At 36.5% G+C, this 23,796-nt stretch overlaps 1 protein-coding gene across 1 annotated transcript in view; it reads left to right on the top strand.

The window, feature by feature from the left end:
- Positions 1-23,796, top strand: part of CASK (calcium/calmodulin dependent serine protein kinase) — a 441,363-nt gene that overhangs the window by 294,230 nt on the left and 123,337 nt on the right. Inside the window, 2 exon segments of the mRNA XM_028522590.2 lie at positions 9,276-9,359; positions 23,221-23,320. Of these exon segments, the coding sequence (XP_028378391.1) occupies positions 9,276-9,359; positions 23,221-23,320 (184 nt within the window).

The raw sequence follows: 23,796 nt of genomic DNA, 5'->3' as shown, positions 1-23,796 counted from the left end.
TGCTCTAAGGGACATACCAGTGAAAATATTGCTGTGTGAAATAAGACATTTTCCTGCCTATGTGCTCCTCTAGAACTTTCATGGTGTCACGACTTATATTTAAGTCTTCTATACATCTTGAATTTTTGTGTGTGTGTGGTGTAAATTGGCGCTCAAATTTCGGTTTTTTGCGCATAGCTGTTCAAGTCTAACAACATGATTTGTTGAAGAGGCTAGTTATACTCCATTTTTTTGCTGCTGCCCCCTTTGCTGAATATGAATTGACCACAGAGACATGGGTTTATTTCTGGGCTCTCTATTATGTTCCATTTATCTATGTGTCAGTTCTTATGCCAATACCAAACTGTTTTGATTACCATGGCCTTATAATATAGTTTGATGTCAGGTATTGTGAGCCCTCCTACCTTGTTCTTTCTCAAAATTGCTGTGGCTATTCAAGGTCATTTATCATTCCATACAGATATTTAAAATATTTGTTCTATATCTTTCAAATATGTCATTGGTATTTTCATAGGGATTGTGTTGAATGTATCAATTGTTTTGAGTAGTATGGACATTTTAATAATGTTAATTCTTCTAACCCATGAACAAAGTATGCACTTCCATTTGTTTGTGTCTTCCTTAATTTCTTTCTTCAGTGTTGTGTAGTTTTCTGAATATAGGTCTTTTACCTCCTAGGTACTTTATTTTTCTTGTTGCTATAGCAAATGGGATATTTTTTACTGATTTCTGTTTCTGATATTTCTTTTTGGTGTACAAAAATGCCTCCAATTTCTGAATATTGACTTTGTATCCCACCATTTTGCCAAATTCACTTATTAGGCCAAGTAGTTTTTTGGTGGAGTCTATAGGGTTTTCTGTGTACACTATCATGTCATCTGCAAACAATGACAGTTTTACTTCCTCCTTTCCAATTTGTATGCCTTTTATTTCCTTTTCTTATTTGATCTCTGTGTTTCAACTTCCAATACTATGTTGAATAGAAGTGGTGAAAGTAGACACACTTGCCTTATGCCTGATCTAAGGGAGAAAACTTAGTTTTTGCCCATTGAATATGATATTGGCTATAAGTTTCCCATATATTGCCTCTATTATGTTGAGGTATGCTCCCTCTACTCCCACTTTGCTGAGTGTTTTTATCATAAGTGTGTGCTGTACTTTATCAAATGCTTTTTCCATATCTATTGATATGATCGTGTGATTTTTCTCTTTCCTTTTGTTAATGTGATGTATTACATTTATTGATTTGTGAATATTGTACCATCCTTGAATCCCTGGGATGAATCCCATTTGACCATGGTGTGTGATCATTTCAGTGTATTGCTGGATGCAATTTGCCAATATTTTGTTGAGGATTTTACCGTGTATGTTCATCAGCAATATTGGCCTGTAGTTTTCTTTCTTGGTTATGTCATTATCTAGTTTGGGGATTAGGATGATGCTGGCCTCATAAAAAGAGTTTGGGAGTCTTCCCTCTATTTGGATTTTTTGGAAGAGTTTTAACAGAGTGTGATTTAGCTCTTTCCTAAATATTTTGTGAAATTATGCTGTGAAGCTGTCTGGTCCAGGGCTTTTGTGTGCTGGGAGTTTTTTTTTATTACTGCTTCAATTTCTTTAGCTGTTATCAGTCTATTCAGGCTTTCTGCTTCTTAAAACCAAAATGTAATGAAAATGTATATATTTGTATATAGTGAAAGAAAAATAGATAATCACAACAAAAAATATATATATTGATAAAAATAATATGGCCCTAATTGCAGAAAAATAACGGAGATATTAACAACCAACGTGCTAAGATTTATATAGGTGGAATGGTCATAAGAGGACACAAGGAAAGAACAAAGAGCTTGAGAGATGTCTAGAGGAAAGAGAAGTTATTTTGAGAGGATAGAGGGAGAAGAAATACTAACATTGTGGGATGAAAACCTGGCTAAGACAGGGAAGAAGTAACACTTAAAATGAATTAAGGGAAGGGCAAGAGGAAGGCAAAATGGAATAAGAGAGGGGAATAGTGAAATTAGAGATTTGAAATACAATGATAGTCACTATCTAGAAATAAGATTGAAGAATTATAACAACCACCACCTTTTCTACTACCTATGACTAAAGATTGATAAAGATGGAGAGAAAATAAGGGTATTTTAAGAACAGGAGAAGGAATGTGAGATGACTAATGACAATCACAAATGATTTTGAGAGGCTGAAGGGGGAGCAATAGTAAGAGTGCAGAATAGAAACAAGTCATAGCAAGAGAGAAAATAGAATTTAAAACAAATATGCGAAGGAGGAGGAAGGAGGTAGTGTGGAGTAAGAGAAGGGAAGAGCAATATAAGAAATTTGAAATAAACTAGATTATAAAACCTAGTGCCATGTTATGCCCAAACTTGAAGGATATGAAATGAATGTTAAAATAGCTTTTTAGGAGAAAACAGAGCATTTTGTTGTGCCTGGCTCTATTTTCTCTGCCCTGCTGAGTTTAGTAAATTGGGGGCCTGAGGAGCTGTGTTGTTTGTTTATTCTGTTTTAGTTGAATATCTCTTCCTTTCTTTTGTTTCAAATCATTGATTTGAGTCCTGCTCTCCTTCCCATCACTCTTGGTTCCCTGTACATTTTCCTTTATTTCACTTTGCATAGCCTCACTTTTCTTCCTCTATTTTGTGACCATACTCAACCATTTCTGTGAGCATCCTCATTACCAGTGTTTGGAACTCTGCATCTGATAGCTTGGCTATCTCTTCATTGCTTAGTTCTATTTTTGGAGCTTTGATCTGTTCTTTTATTTGGGCCATATTTTTTTGTCTGGCACACCTGTTCCATATTAAGGGACAGAGCCTTAGGCATTCACCAGGGCAGGGCAACCCATGTAGCTGCACTGTGGTACTGTATGTGGGGGAGGGGTCTGAGAGGGAACAATGTCTCTTGCTAGGCTCTTGGCTGGCTTTCAGTCACTTCCCCCACTACCTACAAGCAAATTGGGCCCTTCTGGTGCTTATTTCTGGGTGGGTGGGCTTGTGTACATTCTAGGATGCGGTGGGTCTCTCCAATGAACTCTCCTGTGAGGCTGGGAGTTTCTTCCACTGCCACAACCCCCACAGATTTTTTCAGTCAGAGATTTTGAGGCTTTATTTTCCCACAATGGAACCCTGGGTTCCATGGTCTGTCCCACTTCCCAGTTGTTCCTCCCAGTTTATCCTCACATAATTGTGGGACCACCCCATCTGCCAGCCACCACCTGGCCCAGTCCACCAGCCACCACCTTGCCGTGAGTCCTCTCCACCCCAGCTGCCCATCTCCACCCCTCCTAGGGGTCTGGATGAATGTTTCTTCTTTAACTTCTTGGTTGTCAAACTTCCATACAGTTCAATTTTTTGGCAGTTCTGTTATTTTTTGTTTTTCAACTTGTCCTTCTTTTGGTTGTGCATGGAGGCAACATGTATCTACCTACACCACCATTTTGGCCAGAAGTCCCTAAGCATAATTTTATAAACAAACATATTTTTGACTATGTCCTTATCACTCTCTCCATGTCACTTTTGTGAATGGTGAGCAGAAAAGGCGTTCACTAGAAAAAGAGTTCACAGTCTGTCATGTACTAAACTTCCCAGTCTATTAAAGAGAGGCATAGTCAGGCTCTGAAGTCGATTTTCAAATTCTACTAGTATAACAAAGATAGGTAACCTCAAAGAATCACACTTGGGATGCACCATACAAGAGTACAGAAGTACAGGCTCAGGAAGACTAATGAGGAGTGTGAGAGATCACTGTAGGCTGGAGCTTCAAGTGGTCATGGGATGGAAGGGGGTCATATGCTGCAGGTGGGAAGTACATGGGAGCACAGGAAAAGCCCTACAAAGTATTCAGGGCATGTAGGGATAGGGGCAAGGAGCAATCTGGTGTAATACAGTAGACCCCCCTTATCCTAGGGGGATTCGTTCCAATACCTCCAGTGGATGCTTGAAATCATGGATAGTACCAAACCCTAGACATACAAGGGTTTTTTTTTTCTATAAATACATACGTACCTATGATAAAGTTTAATTTATAAATTAGGCACAATAAGAGATTAACAATAATAACTAATAATAAAATAGAACAGTCAATCTGATAACTAAGATGGCTACTAAGTGACTGACAGGCAGGAAGCATATATAGCATGGATAAGCTGGACAAAGGGATGATTCATATCCAGGGTAGGATACAGTGGAACAGCATGAGATTTCATCATCCTATAATGAACAATGCACAAGTTAACACTTATGAATTAATTGTTTATTTCTGGAAATTTCCATTTAATATTTTCAGTTGATCACAGATAAGTGAAGCCACGGATGAAGGGGGTCACTACTGTACAAATGTCAGCTATTTAAAGGATTGTAGCAGTAGTATACTGGAAATTTTGTTTTGATGGAAGACTATATAGTCTAGAAAGCCAAATTAAGTACTTTGGATATTAGAGTGTAAAGAGTAAAAAGCTGCTGCTAGCTTTTGAGTACAAGCAGCATGCTCATATAATTCCTTTGAACACTGTGCAGGTAGGTTGCCTGTCAAGAATCAGACAGCAGTAGAAGCATAGAGATCCTATAGACATTATGGCTGTCCAGTCAGGACGTGACAGGGCCTAGACCAGGAAGTAAAAGTGGGAGTGGGAAAGCGATACTCAAGCACAGAAATTTTAAGGGAAATTGATGAGGCTCAGTGAGTAATTGGAGTTATATAGAATTAGGAAGCCCATAGTACAATCAAACATGTAGAGTGGAAGTAATGTATTTTAAACTTTTTATTTTGAAATAATTTTATACTCACATAGAAGTGGCAAAAATAGTATAAAATCCCATGTGTTCTTCACCATTTTTCCCCCAATGATAACATCTTGTATAACCATAACACAATTATCAAAAGTAGGAAATTGACATTGGAGCACTACTATTAACTAAACCACAGACCTTATTTGAATTTCACCAGTTTTTATATAGATTCCTCTGTGTATGTGTGTGTTTCTATGACATTTTTTTCACGTGTATAGAATTATAAAACCATCACCATAATCAAGATATAGAACTGTTCTGTCACCCTTCATACTGTTCCTTAATAATCATATCTTCCTCCCAGCCCTAACCCCTGGTAGCTACTGATCTACTGTCCATCACTGTAATTTTTGTCCTTTCTAATTAGTATATATGAACAGTATTATATAATATGTAATTGTTTAAGAAATGCTTGTGTGTGTTTCTCCTTTGTTCTTATACTACTACCTCACTCACAACACTTCTGATACCACATGTATGTGGGTTTTTTTCCACACCAAGCAATTCTCTTGACACCAGCAGGGTGCCCTGCATTTCAGTTAAATTCTGACACTACCTGGAGTTAATGCAGACTCCACAGGTTAAGAGCTCAGTCCCACCAAGGCTGCCTCTCACTTCAGTTGCCATTTGCAAGTAGTGGGTCCCCATATAACCCACAACTTTTATCCCACTTAGCTGCAAATTGGAGATTTTCATGACCCCCCTATCTTTGGATTTGATTACTTGCTAGACAGCTCACAGAACTCAGAGATACACTTTGTGTTAATTAAACATCACCACACATTACACAAATCAAATTTATAATCCATAACCAGTAACCACAATCCATTAAAAGATTCCATTGCTTGTTCTAAAATAGTAATTTTATCCTTCTCTCCACTAGATAATTATTTGATAAATTTTTATGTCTTCTGTTTTAGTGAACCTGCTTTGGCTCAGTGCAGGGGAAGAAGGTTAAGTCCCTGAAGATAATGAAAAATTATTTCCAAGATGTTTATTAGGACATAGAATGTAGCAGAGATGAAACTTGTAGTCATTTTAGGAATGAGTGTTGTATGTGTACTAAAGAAAAATATAATTTTGCTCTCCAATGGAATTCTAGTTACTTTTAGTCATTAATACATAAATAAATTTTGAAGTGCTTTTACTTATTTTTTAGGAATTTTCAGATAATAAGGTGAAATTTTGACAGGGCTAACTGTAAAATTCTACATTTAAATTCAAAAATAAATTTCGTCAGTAGATAATACCAAAACATTTGAATTTAGAAATGGCTCATATGCAAACAAGAATTTTAGTTATAAAATAATAAAAATAATAAAAAAATAATAATACCATCGTGAACTTAATTTACAACATTATATAGTATACAGATCAAGGATAGTAAGAGACCCACTTCACTTTATACTAATTAATCTTCATCTGGTATAATGCATCTCATTTTTAACTAGATTATAGATTATAATCTAGACTATAGATTATAGTCTAGATTATAGATTATAATGATAGATTATAATTATAGATTATAATTAACTAGACTATAGATTATAGATTAATAATGATGTGTACCTCATTTGTGAGAAATGAGTAATATAAACATATAAAGCTCTAGAACACAGTACACCATCAGTAAACGCTAGCTGTGATGAGACAGTTATGTCCAGTTTGAGTCACAACTTTTGAAATAACTAATGTATAGCATTATCTCTACTATCTTATATAGTTGTTTTAAAGAAATGGGATAATGCCTGTGAAAGTCCCAAATTCAGTACCTGGGACATAGTTAAGTACTAATTTAATACTTAACCCCTTCTAAATGTTTATGACCCCCCCCAAAAAAATATTTTATTTCCAGCCCAGACCTATTCTGATCTTTAGGCTTATTTGTCCAAGTACCTACCTGAATCTCCACTTGAGCTTTATGCATCTCAACCATAACATATCCAAAACTGAAGTCCAGATCTCTTCTCCATCTCACCCTCTCCCCAAAATCTATTTTATCTGCAGCCTTTCCTATTTCAGTTGGTGTCAGACTTCCAGTTACTTCTAGTTGAAAACCTTGGTGTAGTCCATGATTCCTGTCTCTTCCATACCCGACATCCAATCTGTTAGAAAATCCTGTTCTCTCTACCTTCAAAATATATTCAGAATTAAGAACTTCTATTCTTGGAAAGACACTGTAAAAGAATGAAGAGACAAGCCACAAACTGGAGTAAATATTTGCCAAATATATATTTGATAAAGGACTTATATCCAGAATATATAAAGAATTCTTTAAACTCAATAATAAGAAAACCCAGTTCAACATGGGAAAAGATTTGAACTAACACTTCAACAAAGAAGATACATGAATGGCAAATATGCACATGTAAAGTTGCCCAACATCCTTAGTCATTAGGGAAATACATATTAATGCCACAATGAGACATCTGTACACACATGTATCAGAATAGCTAATATGAAAGAGACTAACAGCACCAAATGTTGGTGACAATGTAGAACAACTGGAACTGATACACTGCTATGGAGATGTAAAATAGTACAACCTCTTTGCAAAGCAGTTTGGCAGTTTCTCAAAAAGTTAAACATACTCTTATACTATAACCCAGCCATTCTGCTCATAAGTATTTACCTAAGAAAAATGAAATGTGTGTCCATACAAAGACTTGTACATTAATGTTCATAGCAACTTTATCTGTAATAGCCAAAAATTAGAAAAAACCCAGGTCCATCAACAGATGAATGGATAAACAAGTTATGATGTATCCTTAAAACAGAATACCACTCAGCAATAAAAAGGAATGAACTATTGATACACATAACATGGATGAAGTGCAAAATCTTTATGCTGAGTGAAAGAAGCTGGACAATAATGAGTACATGGTATATAATTCCATTTACACTAATTATACCATAGTAAAAGTTTTCAGGGGAAATAAAACAAAATATATTCAGAGTTGACCCTTTTACCCTTTCTAGAAATTTTTTTTCCATCTGATTTCATCCACCATCATCTCTCCCCTGGATTACTGCAATAGCCTCTTACCTGATCTCCCTCCTGCTTTTTTTTTAACCCTCACACCCTTCCAATCCATTCTCAACAGAACAAATGGAGTGTCCCTTTAAAGTTATTAGATGATGTCATTCCAGCTCAGAACCCTCTAGTGGCTCCCTCTCCCTCTTAGAATAAAAGCCAGAGGTCCTTCATGTCCTACCCAAGCCTTGTCACCTCTCTCATCTGATCTACTATTTACTCCACACATGGGTCCCTTTACTAGTTCTTAAAAATTCCAGCCATACTCTCTCCTTTGGGCCTCTGCATTGATCTCTCTAACTAGACCACTCTCTTACCTCTTTGGATGTCACCTTCTCAATTGGGCCTACTTTGACCCCCCTATTTTAGGTTACAATGTCCCCACTGCCTCTTACTCTACTTTACTTTTCACTTTATTCCATAGCACTTTCAACATACTCTATAATTTATATTTTTGGGATTTTCTTGTCTTCCCCCATCAAAATATGAGCTACATGCAGGCCTGAATCTTTGTTGATTTTGTTTACTGGTATATCCCAAGTACGTAGAACAATGCCTGACACATAGCAGGCTCTCAAGAAATATTTCTAAAATGAGTACTTATAGCATATAAATCTTTAAGATACATTGAGAAATTAGAGTAGAACCAATGTGGGGGAATAAAAAGAATGGCAAATGTTTAGAAATGTACATAAGGAATAGCTGAGGCAACTGGAGACATTATCACAAAGAAGAATGGATTTAGTGGAAGCATGATCCCCCTCTTAACTACTGAAGGGGTATTATATGCAATAGGTAGTGTTTGTTCTGTGATGCCCCAGAAAATAGCTAGCCCAAACAAGCCAGATATGGGCCCAAGCTGAGTAAACTTTTTCACTTTCTTAAACTTATAATGGGCTGCCATAAAGTAATGATCCCCTATTGGACAAGGTCAAAAAGAATGATCATCCATCCGGGATTGAAGAGGATCCCACATGGGGAAATGTTTGAATTAGATGGCCTTGAAGTTTGCTCTAGTTTGAAGGTGCTGTGATTTTTTTAAAATCCATTTATTCTTAACAACTAAGACTGCTGAATCAGTTGTGAATTTTTCAAATGCTCATTTTACCTGACAAGATCATGTCAAAGGTAACTTCATACCTTAATCATCATATGATTGATTAATTAGCCATATGTCTGAAAATTACATATGTCTGAAAATTATTATTTCAGCCCTTTATTATTGCTGAAAGTAAAATATTATTTTTCTATTAGTTTTGACCTTCTCTTATGCCTCATTTGAGAATGTTTATCAGTATCATGGAAAAAAACCCTCCAGCCTGCCAAAATTCAATCTAAGTTTCACATTTTAGACTTGAACTTTATCATTTTTTATAGACTAAGCTTCTTCACTTTTAAAACAGTTAAGAGTATTTATTGTCTTTCTTCTTTTATAGGAGAGAGATCGTTATGCCTACAAGATTCATCTTCCAGAAACAGTAGAGCAACTGAGGAAATTCAATGCAAGGAGGAAACTAAAGGTAAATTAAAGAAATCATCAAAAAGCCAGACAGATACAGTTGATGATAATGTTTTTATTCTGTTTCAGGGCCCATGAATATATCCTAGCGTTGACCATTGTTTTTCTTATAGCTAAATTTTCACTTCCAAAAATTACCACCATTTCAATAAGATTTTGGTTTTTTTAATCATGTAAGGTAATATGTAAGTATGAATCTAAACAATGTTATAATAAATGGCAGGTTAATCGTATATTAAATTTGTGTTATTTTAAAAATTTATAGCAGAGATAAAATTACTTTAAAAACAGTAATTTATTATTATTATCCATGATTGTTTTCTCAAATATTTTAATCAAAAACATGGGGGGTTAGTCCTGACCAGGTGGCTCATTTGATTGGAGCATCATCCCGTATGTCAAAAAAGTTGTGGGTCCAATTCCAGCAAGGACACACACATACCTAGGTTTCAGGCTCAATCCCCAGTTGGGGTGCATACAGAAGTTAACCAATCACTGTTTCTCTTTCTCTCTCCTCCCCCCTTCTCTGTCATCAATAAACATATCCTTAAGTGAGAATTAAAAAGAGAGAGAGAGTTTAGTTCAATGAAAACAACACTGAATTAGAATTGGAACTAGGTTTGAACAGCCATCACAAAGCAGTAAAAATCCCCACTACCTTGATCTACTAGAAAATATTTTGATTACTTTTCTCGCCTTTTTGTATTCTTCTTACATACCTTTCCACTTTTACCACTCTCTTTATCCTCCACCCAACCAAAAAACAATTTTTGATAATTGCAGCCCCATATGGGGAAGCCCACTTGACTTTAAAAGGTTTTTTAAAAGACCCAACATAAAATAATGGAGTCTTTTCAGCACTGAGCAAAAATTATATGGGATAGCATTTCCCCCTCTCCCCAGCAGGGGAAACTCTATTATATTATGGTCTTAAAACTAACTTATGTTTGAATTGCTTTTGACTACTGTAAAAAAAATTAACTCTGTCTTCTAAATGGGTGATTGACTAGTCATCATTAGTCAGGTGACTCTTTGCCAACTCTAAAACTTTTCTTTGAAAGTATTTTCAGATCTGTCATAAGTTGTAATAATATTATTATCAAGCCATGAAATATCTAAATGATTGTATACAACTATAGATTTATGAGAACATATGAATTTTAGGGAAACTATATGCCACAATATTATCGTATGGAGCTGAACTAACTGTTGAACATGCTAGCTACAAGCCACATGTAGTGATTTAAATTTAAATTAGTTAAAATTAAATAAAATTAGCCTTGGCCAGTGTGGCTCAGTTGGTTTGAGTGTCATCCTGTACACTGAAAGATTGCAGGTTCAATTCCTGGTTAAGACACATAGCTGGGTTACAGGTTCGATCCCTGGTCCAGGCGCTTGTGGGAGGCAGCCAGTCAATGTTTGTCTCTCACATTGATGTCTCTCTCTCTCTCTCTTTCTCTCTAAGAGCAATGGAGGAGTGTCCTTGGGTGAGGATTAAAAAAATAAGTAAACTTTAAAGGTCAGACTTGCAGCCAAGATAGCGGTGTAGGTAGATATGGTTTGCCTCCTTGTACAACCAAAAGAAGGACAACAACCAATTTAAAAACAAAAAACAACCAGAACTGCCCAAAAATTGAACTGTGTGGAAGTCCGACAACCAAGGAGTAAAAAAAGAAACATTCACCCAGACTGTTAGAAGGGGCAGAGATGGGACACCAGGGCAAAGAGGATACTCGGCGAGGTGGTAGCTGGTGGAAATGGAAGTCCCATGTTCACATGCAGATAAAAACTGGAAGGAACAACTAGAGAGTGAGACAGACCGTGAAACCCAGAGTTTCAGTGCCTGGAAAATAAACCTCAGAACCTCTGGCTGTAAATACCTGTATGGGTTGAGGCAGTGGAAGAAACTGCTAGTCTCTCAGGAGAGTCCATTGGAGGGGCCCACAGCATCCTAGAACATACACAAGCCCACTTGCCCAAGAATCAGCACCAGGGCAGCACCTGGAAGGATGCCATTCACTTGTAGGAAGTGGGAAAAGTAACTGAAAGCAGGGCGAGAGCCAAGCAAGCAGCATCTCTCCCCTCTGACCACTCCCCCACATACGGCACCAAACGGTACAAAAGGGGTTGCCCCACCCTGGCAAGTACCTAAGGTTGTACCCCTTACAATATAACAGGTGTGCCAAGACCAAGAAATATGGCTCAAGTGAAAGAACACATCAAAACTCTAGAAAAAGAACTAAGCAATAAGGAGATAGCCAACCTATCAGATGCAGAGTTGAAAATACTGGTAATCAGGATGCTCACAGAAATGACTGAGTACAGCTGCAAAATAAAGAAAGAAGTGAAGGCTATACAAAGTGAAATAAAGGAAAATGTACAGGGAACCAACAGTGAAGGAAAGGAAACTGGGACTCAAATCAATGATTTGGAACAAAAGGAAGAAATAAACATCCAACCAGAACAAAATGAAGAAAGAAGAATTCAGACCTGGCCGGCATAGCTCAGCGGATTGAGCGTGGGCTGACGACCAAAGTGTTGCAGGTTCAATTCCCAGTCAGGGTACATGCCTGGGTTGCAGGCCATGACTCCCAGCAACCGCACATTGGTGTTTCTCTCTCTCTCTATCTCCCTCCCTTCCCTCTCAAATAAATAAATAAATAAATAAATAAAATATTTTTTAAAAAAGAATTCAGAAAAATGAGGAGAGGCTTAGTAACCTCTGGGACAACTTTAAACATTCCAACATCTGAATCATACGGGTGCCTGAAGGAGAACAAGAGCAAGAAATTGAAAACTTATTTGAGAAAAATAATGAAAGAAAACTTCTCCAGTCTGGGGAAGGAAATAGACATAAAAGTCCAGGAAACTCAGAGGGTCCCAAATAAGTTGGACACAAAGAGGACCACACCAAGACACATCATAATTAAAATGCCAAAGATTAAAGATAAAGGGAGAATCTTAAAAGCAGTAAGAGAAAAGAAGACAGTTACCCACAAAGGAGTTCCCATAAGACTATCAGCTGATCTATCAAAAGAAACCTTGCAGCAAGAAGGGGCTGGTAAGAAGTATTCCAAGTCATGAAAAGCAAGGACCTACATCCAAACTAACTCTATCCAGCAATGCTATCATTTAGAATAGAAGGGCAGTCCTGGCTGGTGTAGCTCAGTGAATTGAGCGCAGGCTGTGAACCAAAGTGTCACAGGTTCAATTCCCAGTCAGGGTACATGCCTGGGTTGCAGGCCGTGACCCCCAGCAACCGCACATTGATGTTTCTCTCTCTCTCTGTCTTCCTCCCTTCCCTCTCTAAAAATAAATAAATAAAATCTTTAGAATAGAAGGGCAAATAAAGTGCTTCCCAGATAAGGTGAAGTTTAAAGGAGTTCATCATCACCAAGCCCTTATTACGTAAAGTGTTAAAGGGACTTATCTAAGAAAAAGAAGATCAAAACTATGAACAGTAAAATGACAACAAACTCACAGCTATCAACAAGTGAACCTAAAAAGAAAAACAAAAACAAACTAAGCAGACAACCAGAACCAGAACAGAATCAGAGAAATGGAGATCTCATGGAGGGTTATCAGCTAGGAGGAGGAATGGGAAGAATGGAGGAAAAGGTACAAGGAATAAGAAGTATAAATGGTAGGTACAAAATAAACAGGGGAAGATTAAGAATAGTATAGGAAATGGAGAAGCCAAAGAACTTATATGTATGACCCATGAACAAGAACTAAGGTGGGGGGAATACTATAGGGAATGGGGGTACCAGGAGGAGGCAGATAAAGGGGAGAAAAAGTGGAGCAACTGTAATAGCATAATCAAATACTTAAAATTAAAAGGTCAGTTCCTCAGTCACACTAGCACATTTCAAGTGCTCAATAACCATATGTGGCTAGTGCCTACTGTATTGGACAGTATAGATACAGGGCATTTCCATCTTTGCAAAAAAGTTCTCCTGGATAGCACTGCTGTGGAGCAAGGGAAATTTTCTCATGTCATTTTTGAGGATGGTTATTCCCAGTTAAGGGAATAACCAGTTGTTTTCTGCCAGTTGTTTTTGCAGCAGAGGTTCACACTGGCTCCTATCTCTTTGTTTTACAAGTCCTTGGCAAAAATAATTATTAAGATGGTGCCCAAACAAGTTTCCCAAGACTTTTCATTTGTTTGCCTTGATATATACCTGAACCAGTATAGCCTACAAAGGAAAAAAATCATATTATCCGAAGTGAATTTTGGTCAGCTGTTTTTGAAGTTAGTTCACCTCCCCCCTCCAAGAAAGGTGAATTATGCTACTCAGTTCTTCCTTAAAGTCGTCTTAACTCTAATGCTGCTTTGGCCTGTGTGACATTACTCCAGGGTTGAACTTTTCATTGCCTAAGTACAGGTCTTTTACCATAGGGCTCAGATTTGCCCCAATCACAAGAAATATGTGCTGTATTTATTCTGTTGCCACAAAATCAGACTTGGGCCTAAACTAGCCAAAGTGGTGACTAAGATTTACTTGGACAGGGCCAAGCTGTCACAGCAGAAAGGGGTCATGTGAATTTACCACATCCCTTTGTGGTAATACTTACAGTTTCATGACCCACCAAACAACCTGGAATTAGGGACATCAGCAGAGTTATGAGTTTTTCAGCTTCTGCTACAGCGATATTCTTTTGAGTGATTCAACCACTCTGCTTATAGCATGCTACTACACCTACCCTCCTCAAGGAAGTAATTCTCCTCATTCTGCCTTTTCTGCAAATTTCTAGAATAGAGATTGCAATTTCCCTGACTTCCAGGGTCCATCACACATGTTATTTTCAGAAATTAACAGCTGCGTACCATCTTTCCACCAAGGCACTGTTTTTAAGCTTTTTGAATGGTGGGCAACAAGGGAATTTGTATGACTCCCTTTGAAGTGATTAAAAGGGAAGTTCACAGAAAGCAGTAGAAAATTACTTTTGTTCTTAGTCAGAGGTGAGAAATTTTTATTGTTGACAGCAAGAAGAAAGAGAAGGAATATAGCATAATGGGAAAAGAGTGGGCTCTGGAGCTACATTGCCTTGAGTGAATCCTGGCTCTGACACTTAGAATTTGTGTAAACTTGAGCAAGTTATTTAAATTCTCTGTGCCTCAACTTCCTTATCTATAAAATGGGGATGATAATAACTAACTTATAGGGTTGTTGTAAGGTTTTAATGAATTACTACATTATAGCAGTTAGAATAGTACTTAGTAGTCATAAGTGCTCCGTAGATATTATTTGCTATTAACATTATTGTTATTGTTTTATTATGATTTTCATGTTAATACTTTTGATGTGTTACTTTATATATAACTGTAATCCCTTAATGGACACTCCATACCATTTTAGCTTTTTTCCAGTCATTGACAGTAACATTTTAAGGTTTTTAAAGGTTTTTTATTATATAGAACATAAAAACTTTAATTGGATAATCCCTATTTTTGTATTTCTTCCAGAGTAATTACACTTAGACATTTCTGATCATTTTGATCATTTTCCTTCACAGTATCTAGAAAGAGAGGATCTTATACTTGTGATATATTATCACACTCACTTCTCTCCCATTACTTTCCTCTAGTATCATATCCTCTGTGTGATATACATTCTTTAGAGCAGTGGCTCTTCAAGTATGATTCCCCTGATCAGCAGCATCACTGTCACCTCAGCACTTAATAAAAATACAAATACTCAATCTCTAGTACAATTAAGAAAACAAAATAAAAGGCATCGAGATTGGAAAGAAAGTAAAATTGTCTTTGTTTACAGATGACATGGTTCTGTATGTAGAAAATCCTAAGGAATCTTTAAAGAACTATTAGAAATAACAAATTTATCAAGGTCACAGGATACAAAATCAGTATATAAATTTGAATTGTATTTCTGTATATGAGCAATGAATAATTTTCAAATGAAACTAAGAAACAATTCTATTCACAATAGCATCAAAAAGAATGAAATTCTTAAGAATAAATATAACATCCTGGCTGTTGAGGCTCAGTTGGTTGGAGCGTCTTCCCATAAACCAAAAGGTTTCAGGTTCAATTCCTGGTCAAGGCACATGCCTGGGTTGCAGGTTTGATCCCTGGTCTAGGCGCATATGATCCCCAGTCTGGGTGTATACTGAAGGCAGCTGATCAGTGTTTCTCTCTCAGATCAATGTTTCTCTCTCTCCCTCTCTCTCTCTAAAAGCAAAGATAAAATATCATCACATATGGATTTAAAAAATAACAAATTTAACAAAAGAAACATAAGTCTTGTAAACTAGCATTGCTAAGAGAAATCAAAGAAGATCTAAATAAATGGAGAAATACTTACTGTTCGTAGATTGAGAGACTCAATATTGCTAAGATGACAGTTCTTCCCAAATTGATCTATAGAGTCAACAAAATCTCTCTCAGTTTTAGCAGAAATTGACAAACAGATCCTAAAATTTATATGGAAAGGCAAAGGACCTAGAATAGTGAAAATAATCTGTAAAAAAGAGCAAAGTCAGGAGACTCATACTTTCCTATTTCAACATTTACTGTAGTTATCAGGACACCGTGGCACTGTTACAATATAAAATTAGACATGTAGATCATGGGAAAGAATTAAGAGTGCAGGGATAAACCCTTATATTTATGGTCAGTAGATTTTTAATAAAAGTGCCAAGGCAATTCATTGGGGAAGGAATAGTCTCTTCAACAAATGGTACTGGGGCAATTGTATAGCCACATGCAATAAAAGACATAAAAGGACATATATTGAATAACTCCACTTATTCACAGTGTCTGTAATAAGTGTTTATATCTATAAATCCATAGAGAAAGAAAGCAAATTGGTGGTTTCCTGGTACTGGGTAGTGACTGCTTAATGGGTATAGGGATTGGAGGGTCAGGGGATGAGGATGTTTTGGAACTAGACAAAATTGGTGGCCGCACATTGTGAATCTACTAAATATCACTGGATTGTACACTTTAACATGGTTACTTTTATGTCATGTGAATTTCACATAACCCACTTTTTTATACCATGTGACAAAATATTCTTAAATACTGGCTTTCACTTTGACACACTTGAGGGATGTGAGTTACTACATTCCCATAGAAACAGTGGCTCACTGCACCACTCAATTCATTTGAGAGACCGCCACCTCCTCCCTTAGCCCCAGGCATGCAGATTGGAGGGGGGTGTGTTTATTGGAAAAGCTCTATGGGTGATTCTGATATGGTCACCTTATTGAGAGTTATTACTCTAAAGCACAAGCTGTAATGGTTCTACAAAAATCCATCATATGTATATATCACAATTTAATTAACCAGCAGTTAGACATGGAAATTGCTTCCAGTTTTCCATGGCCATAAATGCTATTGCATTGGCTATTTTCGTTAATAAATCTGTGTGTAGCCCTAGCTTGTGTAGCTCACTGGATTCAGCACGGGCCTGCGAACCAAAGGGTCACCAGTTTGATTGCCAGTCAGGGCACATGCCTGGGTTACAAGCCAGGTCCTCAATTTAGGGCACGTGGAGGCAATCACACATTGGTGTTTCTCTCCCTCTCTTTCTCCTTCCCTTCTCATCTCTCTAAAAACAAATAAATAAAATCTTTTTTTAATAAATAAATAAATGAATGAATCTTTGTGCCACTCTGATTATGTTTTTAGGGTAAATGCTCTACTACTGAAATTATTGACATCAAAGTATATACATGTATTTAAGATTTTTGATCTCTATGATTAACTTGCCTTCCAAAGGCTTATAACCAAACAGGTATTATTGCTAATGGGTTTATTGTTTTTGCCATTGAACCTTTTTCTCATTAAGAAAGTTTTGTGAAACTCTTCCGTGCCAGAATATAAAACATTACTCATTTTACTTTGCTGAAATTTCAAGACAGTTACTCATTATTGCTTATGATACTATTGCTTAATAGTATCAATGCTCTACAATCAAAAATTGTTCCTTTCCATATTTGTACTTTCATTTTAACATGTACAACAGGCTACAGGAGGTAACAAATCCCTAATGAGAACATTATTTGGATAAGTAGAAAGTATAATATCATTTTCAGACTATGTCTCAACTAGATTTTTAAAAAGTTTATGGAACCCTGCATGCGATTTGAATTATTATTCTCCTTTATTTCACTATTTTACTTTACATCTGTGATTGTGGAAAATTTCTTTTCTCCATTTTGGTTACCAAACATTTCATATGTTGGTCTCAGGGTTTGGGTTTTTGCCCTGTTATTTGATGCTAAGCTCTAGAATTTTAATAGCTCAATTTTTAAAATCCTACAGGGGTGTCCAACCTTTTGGTGTCTCTGGGCCACACTGGAAGATGAAAGGTTGTCTTGGGCTACACCTTAAATACACAAACACTAATGAAAACTGATGAGCAAAAAGAAGGTTTTAAGTAAATTTATGATTTTATGTTGGGCCATATTCATAGCCATCCTGGGCTGCATTCATAGCCATCCTGGGCCACATGCGGCCCAGAAGCCACGGGTTGGACATCCCTGCATACTTCCTTTAATAAACTACATAGGCCTGCGCATGGGACTAGGTATGATGAGGATCCTATTTTCTCAAACTGTATATTAGGATCCATGGGACACACTGCAATATAGGCCATGTAGAAAATCTGTGCTTTGTGTTTCTCTGAAGGAGGCACATCTGTACTCTAACCTTGACTGTCATCTACTTGATGAAGGAGTTGTTGAGCAAGAGGCGAGGGGTGGTGGAAAGGTGGGAAAGGGGACTAGCAGGTGTCTGAGTATCTGAACTTGTCTGCCTAGGAAAGAGGTTCAAGAAGAAATCTGTTCTAGAAATTATCCCTTTTGCTTCATGAATCATCTCTATATTTAGAAAGCAAATTTCCCTATAGTGAAGTATGTGAAAGAAATTCTGTATAAGAAGCAGCAAGATTCTGTATTTGGGTAAGTTTATTGCAGTCGGTTTAGGATATGGTGAGTTGAGTCCATGTGATTCAGTTTAGGGGATAAAATTATTTATTCCTTGTATATACAGAAAGTGAGGGAGAATTCTGGATAACTGTCTCAAATTTTTTCATATTGATTTTGCAAATTGCAGAAGTATAGTCTGTATGCATCTCTGACTTACCAATTGGTCTCAGGCTAGTGAACTTTGCAGAACTAAAAACAATTTGTTTAGGAATGCCGTTTTCCGATACTTTATAGAGCTGCACTATCCAGTGCGGTAGCCACTAGACATATGTAGGTTCTTAAATTTAAATTTTAATTTATTAACATTAAATAAAATCCTGAATTTGATTTCTCAGTTGCAGTAGCCACATTTCAAGTGCCCAATACCATATGTGACTGATGGCTACTGTATTGGACAGCCCAGATATAGAACACTTCTATCTTTGCACAAAGTCTTATTGCCCAGCACTGCTATCTGGAGTCTTGACACCTCCAAGAGTAATGTTTAGACCTATATAGCACCTTTTGAGAGGTCTACCAGCAAGCTCTAGTAACCGCCTTTTGGCATTCGTCCCCTTTCTATTAATCTAACAAGAGCTAACTGAAGGATTTATCAAGGACTTTTGTGCCCTCGTTAAAGCCAGCATTTACATACAGTCCTCTCCTGTAGTAAGGGCTTGTGTAGAGGCAGTCAGTTAGCATAGCATTTGTGGGTGCCAGCTACTCAGCAAGTACATCTAGTGTCTAAAATGCACCTTTGATTCTAAAAACTTAAAACTATTCTAGTATGAGGAGTTTCATAAATAATTAAAGTGATCTTGATCTTCCTATATTGCTTTTACTAAGCAATTCTATTAATTTGTGATTCTGAAATGTAGAATTATTACTTCCTAAGTTAGGCAATGTGACTTTTAAAAGTTATGTAAATCAAAAGACCATCTTTATAAAGTACTTTGCACAGATCAGAAGGGTTCCTAAGATATCGATGCCATACAATTGCTCTTAAATATAGTCATATCTACTACACTTATGAGTCTCATTTTTTTTTATTTTCTTCAGAGGATATAGCATAGCCTTCTTTAGTCATATATCCCTATTTAATGTTATAAAATTCCCTAGGTTTTAGACATGTGTTTAGCATATGTTTGAGTATTGTATGTATATAGGCTATGCCGACTATACTGAATGATAACTTTGGCTAAGACTATAAGGAGAGAGATTGGAGGTTCTGTTGATCTTGCCTCATCATTTAGGACTAACTGTTAAATGTAATCAACTGAAATCCTTTAATATTTCTCCCTTGGAAAGATTTTCCAGCCTTTTTGTTATCACTGTTCAGCCTTACTCTCTCCAAGTTTAAGGCTTTGAGTTCAATGTTCTGCAACCTTATAAGATGACCCTGTCTTGGATTCGGTGTCACACACATATTTGTATGCCCCTGTGATGGGTTTCCCCCCTCAGTGTATTGCACTGACTGTGTGTTACCTTGATACTTGGGTATAAAGCCAGTTATTTTACGTTTTATACTTGGTGTTTTATATTTAGACTCGTTAAAATGTACTTGCCCTTATGCCTATCAAACTTCATGGTTTCTGAGCTCAGTTAGGGGGCACGAAAAACATAGTACGTATTGGGTTTGTGCTGCTGTCTTCAAGTCAGAGACACATCTGTATTCAACTCTCCTGTTCCTTACTTTCTAACTTTGTTGTCTCCTTCCATATATTTAGTAGTTTAATTTAGCAGAAGTCTGAGTTAACTCTTTCCTTGTTTTCCACTTCCTTAAATGAGACACAGAATCATCTAGCTGGGAGCATTCCATTTTGATATTTGACATGTGAATTATAATTTTGATTATGTCAAGAATTAATTACTTAGGTTGAAAATAGATAGGGGGAGGGTAAGAATAGTATGGGAAATGTAGAAGCTAAAGAACTTGTAAGTATGACTCATGGACATGACTAAAGAGGGGGATATGGGTGGGAGAGGGTGTACAGGGTGGAGGGGAGTGAAGGGCGGAAAATGGGACAACTGTAATAGCATAATCAATAAAATAAATTAAAAATAAGAATTAATTACTTGTAGTTCTCTTTTTCTTTGAGTTTAAAATCTATCTTCTCCTTTCTAGATTAATTTGCTTAGTAGAAAATTGTGTCTTTAATATTAGTTATCTTAACACATTGTGAATAGTCTTCTTAAATCCAAGTTGATATGTTTTACTCTCAAAACATACTAAATTATACCCACTAAATTAGATAGAAAACTTTATCAAGTATTTAATGATGCAGGCAATTTTAAGAACTACTTGTATAAGATCTGAGCTCTGTAATAGCAATAGTGTAGTACAGGGATTAGCAAACTAGGAACTGGGGACCAAGTCTGATATACCACCTATTTTTACATATAAAGTTGTATTGAAACATGGCATGTACATTCATGTATGTATTGTCTATGGCTGCTTTCACACTTTTATGGCAGAATTGAGTAGTTGCAACAGAAACCATATGGCCTTCAACCTAAAATACTTACCATCCAGTCCTTTACAGAAAAAGATTGTTGACCCCTGGTATAGCAAAAAAAAAAAAAAAAACCTTGAACTGGGAAGAGTAGTTAGAGGGCATCAATTCTGTCTATTCTTGATTCTGTCGCAAAGATGGCATCAATCTTAACAAGTTGCTAAGCCTCTGTGAACCTCAGTTTCCTCATCTGCAAAATGAGTCTCTTAGAATGAATCATCTCCAAGGTTGACTCTCAAACTCTAATAAAATTCTATAAATCCATAAAGTGTTTCAGAACCATTTTTGCAGTTTTACTAATAGCTTTGTGTTGAAAATTTGAACCACAAGTGCAGTCACTAAGTTGAGACAAGTAAACAAACAAAACCACTCATCATAAGACAGATAAATTAAGAACTTGCTAGTAATTGTTTCAGAAGAATTTACCTTACAGGTCCCTTTCAAACAGTACTTTCTTAATAGTGTAAGTACTTCTAGATCTTTGACTTCAGTGGTAGCTAAAGCATGCCTTGAAACATAAAACTGACATATTAAGAAACTCAATTGAATTTCATTAGGAAATAAAAATAAAGCATCTCTAAAATTCTAGTTGCAGGGTGTGGGAAACATGATTTGATTTATAAAAATTCCATCCCCACCAGGCTTTTAGGGAACATAGGTAATATGTAAAGTAAAAAAAGCTTCTATTGTAGAAAGAAGAACTCAGCATTTTCATCATGGTAGCCAACCATAGAATTCTGCACACAAGAACCTCTCTTGCATTAACCCTAGAGTTTGGGACATCTAAAAGTTTCCTGGAATGGTATCATCAAGAGCACTTTTCTATTTTTGTTTTTGGGGTTTTGTTGTTGTTCTTCTTCTTTCCTTTCTGCAGTCTGTCTCCTTTTCAATTTCTGTTTGTGGAAAGAAACCCTAACATGATTCCTCCCCACCAAGAAAAGAACCTTGCAGAAATGTATTACTATTAGCATTTTCATATATGTATTAAATGCCTACACACGTAAAAGATTTGTCTTTCTTTTCAGAAAAAAAATCTAAGAGTTTAATATTTAAAATTAAGACTTACGACAACTTAAGTGAATTGATGCTTAGGTAACCTAAATGAGCCTTTCTTGACTAGACCAGCAAAAAGTCGTCCTCATGTTCTAGCTACATATTAGTAGGGTTAGTAATGATTTACATTTGCAAAATGCTTTACAATTTGCAAACACTTTTCATATACATTATGACTTTTAAAGCATATACAAATGCTTTACAATTTGCAAACACCTTTCATATACATTATGACTTTTAACAGTCCTATAGGGTAAGTTATGCCAGTTTTAATATCCTCGCTTTACGAAGGAGAAAACCTAAAGAAGTTAAATGATTGACTCAAGTAGCCTCATGTGGCTGGAAAGTGCAGAGCCAAGGAACACACCTGCAGTATTTAATACTATTACAAAATATCCTTTATAGGTTTTCTTGTTACTGAAACAATAATTCCCAGCCATTTTCCACCCAGCTGTCCTAAGGGATGTCATACTTTCAACATGAAAGTGATTCTCAACTAGGAATCAGGAGAGGCTATGTGTGATTTAAAAGAGTCACATTGTAGTTGATTTTTCTGTGTGGCCTGATTGAGAAATAATATACAAGGATAATACATAATCATTGTTAACAATGAAAGGAAAGGGGAAAAAAGAAAAATGACTCATTCCTACTTCCCATAGATAATTATTACTAATAACATTTTGGTATATATTCAGTCTCTTTTATATTAACCTGGTTTTTTTCCAAAACTGAGATCATACTATAGATTGTTTTAAAAGCTTTTTATCTAATTCATCATAAGCATCTTTCCATTTCATTAGGTATACTTCTGAAGTAGCATTTTATAGAGACTGCAGAATATTCCAGTTGTGGTGCATGTTTGAGTTCAAGATGTAAATGATATATACTTTCACAATCACTAACAGTGTTATTCTGGTATTTGCATATGTGATCGATTTGAAAGAATCGAAAATTATTTAAAAGCTACCCCTTTTCACCCTGGCCAGGTGGCTCAGTTGGTTGGAACATCATTCTATACGCCAAAAGTTTGCAGGTTCAATTCCTGGTCAGGGCACATACCTAGGTTGTGGGTTCCATCCATGATTGGGGCACATACAGGAGGCAACCAGTCTGTTTCTCTCTCACATTGATGTTTCTGTCTGTCTCTCTCCCTCTTTCCCTCCCCACTCCTCTCCTCCCTTCCTCTCTCTTTAAAATCAAATATATCCTTGGATGAGGAGGATTAGAAAAGTAAAGCTACCCCTTTTCTAGCTGTTGTCTTGTATATTTTACTTTCTGAATAACCCTTAAATAACAATTTGTTAATTAACCTTTTATATTTATGTATTTTTTTCAATAGATTTTTTTATCTCTTTGCTTTAGGGTGCAGTACTAGCAGCCGTGTCAAGTCACAAATTCAACTCATTCTACGGGGATCCTCCTGAAGAGTTGCCAGATTTCTCTGAAGACCCTACCTCCTCAGGTAATTGGATCATTCATTCATCCATTCACCAGGGTGAATCATTTCATGTCTACATCTTTTCTCTTCCATTCTGAATAAACTTTTTTTCTGTGAATGCAGTCAGATCCTCCAAGGGATTCTAAGGAGGTTTGCAGCAACCAAATCCCATCCACATGTGTCTGATTCCTTTTAATTTTAATACCACAGTTGCTCTCCCCTACTGCTCCAAAAGCATCATTTCATTTTTTTCTTTTTACCTCAGAAATAATTCTTCTCCTTCCCCAACTCCAGACCCAACATTGCACTTCATCCAATCAAACATTGTAGTTGATCTTTTTGGATCTTTCTGATTACCTTCTACCTCAGGAAGAAGTTCTGATGTAAGATTTTCCCAATGTCAGCCAAAGCAGATCAGCCTTTGGGACAGCACTGCTTTTATTTAGACCTTTAAATGTAAAGTTGTCTTGTGAGTTATCTCTTGAAACAATTTACAAGTT

The sequence above is a fragment of the Phyllostomus discolor genome, chromosome X, assembly GCF_004126475.2.
Source record: "Phyllostomus discolor isolate MPI-MPIP mPhyDis1 chromosome X, mPhyDis1.pri.v3, whole genome shotgun sequence".
Taxonomy (NCBI): Eukaryota; Metazoa; Chordata; class Mammalia; order Chiroptera; family Phyllostomidae; genus Phyllostomus; species Phyllostomus discolor.
The sequence above is the reverse complement of the archived record's forward strand: the minus strand, read 5'-3'. Positions and strand labels throughout refer to the sequence as shown.